Source organism: Gavialis gangeticus, unplaced genomic scaffold, assembly GCF_001723915.1.
Source record: "Gavialis gangeticus isolate Ggan-Ray unplaced genomic scaffold, GavGan_comp1, whole genome shotgun sequence".
NCBI lineage: Eukaryota > Metazoa > Chordata > Crocodylia > Gavialidae > Gavialis > Gavialis gangeticus.
In genome coordinates, this window is record NW_017728997.1 from 46,732,377 (window position 1) to 46,739,442 (window position 7,066).

The 7,066-nt window shown below is 47.8% G+C and overlaps 1 protein-coding gene across 1 annotated transcript in view; it reads left to right on the forward strand.

The window, feature by feature from the left end:
* Positions 1 to 7,066, forward strand: part of BSN (bassoon presynaptic cytomatrix protein) — a 608,147-nt gene that overhangs the window by 516,981 nt on the left and 84,100 nt on the right. The window contains exon 3 of the mRNA XM_019505145.1: positions 2,889 to 3,320. Coding sequence (XP_019360690.1) covers positions 2,889 to 3,320 — 432 coding nt within the window. The remainder of the gene's footprint in view (positions 1 to 2,888; positions 3,321 to 7,066) is intronic.

Consider the following 7,066-nt stretch of genomic DNA (forward strand, 5'->3'; position numbering starts at 1 on the left):
CAGTCCCTCCAGAAGTTCCCTGACTAGGTCCTTACTGACCCTAGGCCTGGGTGCACCTCCCCTGGGACCTACAGGGGTCCCAGGGGTGGGGGGGTGACCTGGTCCCTGCTTAGAAAAATGGAGGCGAAGAAATCGTTACATAGGTTAGCTTTGCTGTCTGGTGCAACGACCAGATTTCCTAGTGTGTCTTGCAGGGGCCCCACATTACCCAGTACCTTCTTTTTACCCCCTATGTATTTAAAAAAGGACTTCTTGTTGTCCTTGATCTGGGTAGCTAGTCCCAGTTCCATCTCTGCCTTGGCCTTCCTGACCGCCCCGCTACAGCCCCGAGCAACCGAGGTATAGTCCTCCCTGGTGATGGCCCCTCCCTTCCACTGGGTGTACGCCTCCTTTTTAGCTAGGAGACATTCCCTTATGCTTTTGGTGAGCCATGGAGGCTTTTGCGCCCTCCTGCCCCCTTTGATCCGCATTGGGATTACATCCCTTTGGGCTTGGAGGATCGCCTCCTTAAGGAATGACCACTCTTCTTGGACACCTGTCTCCCCTCCCCTCCAGACCCTCAGTGCCTCCCCGACTATTCTCCTTACCTCATTGAAATCCGCCCTCTTGAAGTCCAGGGCTGCTGCCTTGCTGCATGCCTTTGCCACCTTGCGCTGGATGGTAAATTCCAGCAGCCAATGATCACTGTCGCCCAGGTGGTCAAACACCCGCAGGCCCCTCACCAGGTCATCACCCATGGCCAGGACCAGATCCAACAAAGTGTCTCCCCAGTGGGGCTGTGCACCTCTTGCCTTGTTTCAACTTGCCTTGTTTTGTTTTGAGGCTGTTTCGACCATATCTTTTCCATTTTGATTTTGCTGTTTTGACCTCGAAATGGGTCGAAACAGCGTTGAAACAAAACTGGTAGTGAAATTTCACACAGCCCTAATGATTAGCCTGAAATCACCATTTTTAAGGTGCATTAAGGGCACAGGTCTACACATGTGTGCCGTTAATGTGTCTTAAAAATGGCAATTTAAGGTTAATCACATCTAAATTTGATACTTGCATAAAGCAGGTATCAAATTTAGGTATGAATAGTTAAGATGCCGTAAGGGACATGTGGATGCCTTAAGGTGACAATGCTGTGTATGTCAACTGAGCAGGCTGGAGCCGAGACCATGGGGCCCTGCGCTGCTGCTGGGTGCCACCAAAAAGAAGAAGCAGGAGGTGCTGTTCTCCAAGGCACAGATGCTTGAGCTGAAGCAGTGGTTCCAGCAGCAGTGGTACCTGTCGGTGTGCCAACTGACTTGTCCTGCTCTCAACTAATGCTGGACTGGAGGCTCCCACCAACTTGGCTGGCGCTGGGCTGCACTGCCCGGCTACGCTACCATGGGCTTTGGAGCATCAGCAGGCGGCTTAGTACTCCACAGCCAGTCCCAGCACTGGGTGCAGCTGCCTCGAGTCACTAGACATGGCCTGGGGGCTTGTCTGCTCACTTGGAGCAGAGCCACCCTTGGCTGTGGTCCAGTGACCCCGGCTCTGCATGTGCAGCTGACAGACCCTGTGGCCCCTGGGCATGCCCTGCACCTTTTTCTGCACTCTGGCCAGGAATGCATTCATTGTTCTCACTGCCCCATGACACTTTCCTAGCATGGCACCCACCTGCCTCCCATAGGCCCTGGAGTGGCTGTGCATTCAGGGTGTTGTCCAGGGTGCTGCTCAAGGCAGGCTGCAAACACGTTCGCCCAGCGATCCACATTAAGGCACCTTAAGGTGTGCATGTGTAGACACATGCCTAAACCACCTTAATGCGCCTTAGGCTAAGAGGCATTAAGTTTAGGTGCACGTAAATTCACATGTAGACATGCCCAGTTTGGAAGTGCTGCCTGAGCTACAGTAACTTAGGAGTTATTGTATCCCCTAGCCCCTACAATGTTCTCTGACTTAAATGATTTCCTCCTAGTATAAGAGCTGGTTGGGAAAGTTTCAACTAAATGCATCAAACCTCGCACTCTTTGCAGGAATGCAGTGGTCTTGATATTCTTTTTATTTTAAAACAGTATGGAAAAGCTTTTTAAAATATCAGAATGTTTCTTGTCTACAGCTTTGAAAGAAAGAATCTGGATTTGTAGTTCACAACAAACTTCCATTTCAATAGTTAAGCTAATTATAGAAAGAATAATTTAAAAAGCAATAAAAGGGGTCAAAATCAAAATAAAATACTTCAAAATCAGAAAGAAAATTCTCAGTTGATCCAAAGTGACAGTACTGATTTTCACCTGGAAAACAGGATTTATGTGTTGCTGTTCTTCTTGCTGTTTTATTATTTATTTATTTACTAATATTTTGTCCTAACATGAGATGGGAAAATTTTGAAAATCTCAAAGATGTTCAAGGGGCAGGAAAACTAAGTCCCAGGCCACTCAGGTCCCTGCATGTCTTCTGTGCCCCTGGTAGAGCAAAGAGATGCCCTTTTTGTGCAGGCTTCATCTTTCATTTACTTCTTGAGAAATAGGTGTGTTTTCTTTGACCCATTTGGCTCATTCTTTTAAGAAACCTGCTCCTTGGTGTGTAAGAACTGTACGTAGCTGTTCCTTCTTCCCTGCAAGTCAAACACTCTCAGGGACCTCAGAACAGAGGAGATGAAGTAGGATATACCCTCCTCCAGAGACAATCCCAAGGGAATGTCTTCCTTAATGGTTATAACTTCAGGAAAACACTCTAGATGCCATCTTCTGCACCTGGCCAGAGGAGTAGAAAGTCTGACCTGTGGAAAAATGGTTCCCTTCAAGTTCAATAGAAAGTCACTTCTCTACTGAGCCCTGGCTGGAATGCAGGCGCCACAGAGACCTGCAGATAAAAAATTAATTTACCAATGAATGACATGCTCTTTCATTATTTTGCAGAAAAATGAATGGCTGTGTTTGAACTGCCAAACTCAGAGGCTGCTAGAAGGAAGCCTAGGAGATCCTGCACCGATGCCACTGCCTGCTCCAAAGCAACAGCCAACAGGATCACCCCGACACCAACCAGTGGGAACCAATCAGCAACAGAGAGGAGTAACACCTCAGCAGTCACAAACAACAGCTCCTCCAGACAGGCACCTCTCCAAGACAACTCCCCAAGTCAAGAATCTCAGGTCTTCAGAGCAGACCATAGTCCAAGAGAAAAAGCCTCTTGTTTCAACAGAAGAAAAGCCACTATCAAAGCCTCCTGCTGACTCTCCAAAAGTTCCTGAAAGTCCAATGCCAAAGGGGAAAAGCACAGCATCAAAGCCAGAAGTAGACAGCAAAGAAAGCAAGACAATCATTGACGCTCAGAAAGTGAGAGAGCAAGAGGTAAGCACTCCTTGTCCCAGCATCCACTGGGCTGCCCTGTTTATCATACAACGTAGCCACATTCTCTCAGAAGGGAATATACCCCCTCACCTATAGGGAAAATCCTGTGGGGTGCCAGTAGGTAGGAGTCAGAGGGCAGTGCTAAGAAATAAAAAAAAGTGGTAGCTTCAGGAAACAGTGGATTAGCCTTCAAGTATATTTTCAACAAGGTGATGGGAAAAGTGTATATAAATGGCCATTCTAGGGAAAGCAATGTCTCACTGCTCATCAGAAATTTTCAGTGTTAATCTAGCCAATCTAGATTTCTATGCTGGCTCTTCAGGTATTGTTACACAATACAGTCTGTTTATATAGCACCCTTCAGACACTGTATGGTCAGTGCTGGTTTAATGCAAAATAGCAATATTTTGACATTTATTTTTGTTCCAGATTAGAAAAAAATATTTTTTCCCCCATAAAATGGATTTGTAGAAAAAAATGGCTTTAGGAAATTTTCATTTGGAAACCTCAAAATGTTATTTAAATTGGTATTGGCCTTTTCATGTTTATAGTATTTTTATTATTTCTTCATTATCTAGAAATATGTTTTTATCTTATTTTTAAAACCATTATGGACAGCTGCTACTCAGTACTGCTTGAAATATCTTACCTTCTTTTCTGGCTCAAAATGTCGCCTATTTGTGCTGTAACAACACTGTTGTTCTGATTTTTTTTTTTTTTAATATTTTATTCCTTGGGGATTTTCCTAGAAATCTAAACATGTTTATAAAAATGTTGAGTTTTGTCTAAACAGCCTTTTCCAACAGAGAGCTATTTCAATGAAAATTCTACTACAGTGTGCTCTCATCCCAAGTTAGCTCGCCAAGAGAGTCAGCAACATGCTATGGAGAGAGGAGAATGCAGGTGTGATTTACTGGAGAAGTGCCCTGGGGCCTGATTCCCTCTCACACTACACTACCTTCTGTTGACCTCTGCTGAATTATGCCTGCTCTATACTAGTGTATTTGTAAGGAGAATCAGGCCCAATGTCTCAGTGGAGAAAATGTTCCAGATATGCAGAGCAATCAGGTGAAAGAATCATTAGAAACTCTGTATGGGGAGCAGAGAGAAGGGGACAAAAAGGACTGAAGAGAGCAGAGGATTTGGGAACAGAAGAGAAGAATGGAGAAGTATGACCCTGAGAGTCCTGAACACCAAAAGAGAACTCTGAATACGATGCCCGACTAGGAAGCAAATGAAAGAGACTGTTTTTGGGTGTGCAGAGAGGGACCGGGGGCTAAGCTCTTGTCCTTGGGAACAGGATAAAAGATAGGGCAGTGTGGCACGTTGGAGAGTAACTGGTTCATAGAGCTTTTGTAGGCACCAGCCTACTTTTTTAGGGGATTGGAGAGGAGCTTGACGGCAGCCAGGTTCTGAATCACCTCAAGTTTGGAAAGCAGGGATTTCAGAAGACCACAATTGCAATAGATGAAGTAAAAAAAAAAATGCAGACCGTTGGGTAATGATTTCAGCTCCACATGGTCAGAGAAGGGATGAATTCTAGGAAAGTTGTAGAGATCAGTGACTTACAGATAAGGAGGATGTGGGAGGAAACTGGGAATCTGTAGTTAAGGATGGGGACCCAGATTTCTAGTCTGGGAGATAGATAGTGGCCAAGTTAAGGACAGTGACAAGGAAAGCAAAATTGCTAAATAAAGAGCATTTTTACGTGAAAAAAACAAGCTAGTTTTTGGGCCTGATGCTGTTCACACCCTCTCTGCTGTAAATCAGAATCAACTCTATTGAAGCCAAAGCAGTGGCTATTTTAAAATTGGTGTAAGGCAGTGTGGGCAAAATATGGCCTGCAGCTGGATCTGGCCTACTAAATTATTCTATCCAGCCCACAGCATGTCCTTCAGCCCTGCCCAGCCCAGGTGCAGGGGGCAGCCTGGGCCATAGCCCATGTCCATTCTGCCCCTAGGTGCAGAGGTGCCACCTGGCATGGAGCACAGCCTACCCTATTCTCACGTGTAGCTCTTGGGCATGCCAGGAGCTATAGTCTGTGGGACTGGGCAGGACAGTGGTGGGGCAGGGACAGTGCAGCAACTGGACTCAGCTTCCTGGCAGCCCCTGCAGCAGCAGCACTTTCTGGATGCCAGTTCCAGTGTCTCTGCCACTGCCAGACCTGGCCCTGATGCTTGGGCATCCCGACCCATCTGCTGGGCACCCACTGCCAGAGGTGCTGAACAGGGTGAGCAGGCAGGCAGGGTCTTCATAGAGACTGGCCCAGGACCCCTGTGGGCAGGGCATGCTCAGCTGGGCATATGGGATAGGGCCATAGGCAGGTGGTGAGCAACGGCCGGGAGTAGGACAGGGGACAGGGCCAGAGCCAGAATAGTGGAGCGGTGACAGCATGGGGCTGGGGTCCCAGGGCAGAGCTGCGATCCGCTCCCCACATATCCCTGTGACATGCGTTCATTGCGCGGGCAGCGGCTGCCCACACAGTGAATTGGGGCATGGGGGTGGGGGGGCATAATTTACGAGGACTAATTATGAGGTACGCAGAGTGAGATGATAGTTGGAGGTGAGGACCCAGAACAGAGATCTACGGTGTGAACAAATGTCCAGCCAAGAAGGGAGTATGCTGTTGACAGCTGCATGAGCAGCAGCATGGAAAGCTGATTATGAGCTGGGCAGCTGCTAAGTGTGCTGGATTCTCACCCAGGCCGCCTTCCAGTGGAAAAGGACATCACCTAGGGGGAAGCCTAGAGAAACCTACATCACAGCCAGTAAAGGGAAAGGCTGCTTACACGGATGTTTGTTGATGCTTCTTAAATTGAATAACATCTGCCAGCAGATAGTTGGGGTTACTCTGTGACAGCTAGGGTCTTTCTTCCTACAGATAACAAATTGGGGTCTGGGTGCTGAAGCCTGTTCCACATCTGCTGGGGATCACAGTTATACAGATACTTTCCCTGGTGTTTCTTTAATAGCCTAATTGTGGGTTCAATTAAAATAACATGTTTGTTTCTAAGAGTGCCCAGTGTGTCTCCCGCACCACTCTCTGACAATTGCCTTGACTTCTAAGAATTCTTTGTAGTGATGCCAATCATCAAAATTAAATTTCATTAAATAGCTAATGTCCCCAAAGGATTTCCTAATAAAGCCTGTGTCTGTGGGTTTCTTTGTTCATTCGTTAGGCTGTATGGGAGTGCGCGGTACAGGAATTAAGACCTTCAGTCTTTCATGCAGGACAGCAGAACTATTCCCTTCCCAAACTAAAAACTAATTACAGGTTCCCCAAGTTCAATTTGAAGTTTAAAAGCTCAGAGCAACCTGGGATTGCACCTACTGCAAACCTTCTTCTGCCCAAGGAATGAACCACTCAGCTGAACAGCAGTCACATTTTTGAACTGGCCTTTGGACCATTTGCTGCTCTAGGGCAGGGGAGGTCAATTGTGGGTACGCATACCCCCGGGGGTACTTGGGAAGGCCCTAGAGGGTATGCGTGGGCAGGCGGGTGGGGATGGAGCACCTTCACCCTCCACCCCGCACTGCCACCCACCAGGAGCAGGGCAGGCAGGGGGGTGAGAGCAGTGGCGCCCCTCTGCAAGCTGCACAGGCACTGCCCAGCCAGCTGGATGCAGAGGGGGCAGTGGGAGGGAAGCTTGCACATGGCCACTGGCACCGCCACCCACTACCCTGAGCTCTGCCGCTCCGCATCCAGTTGCATGCCACCCCTTCTGCCCCCCCCCCCCCCCCCCCCC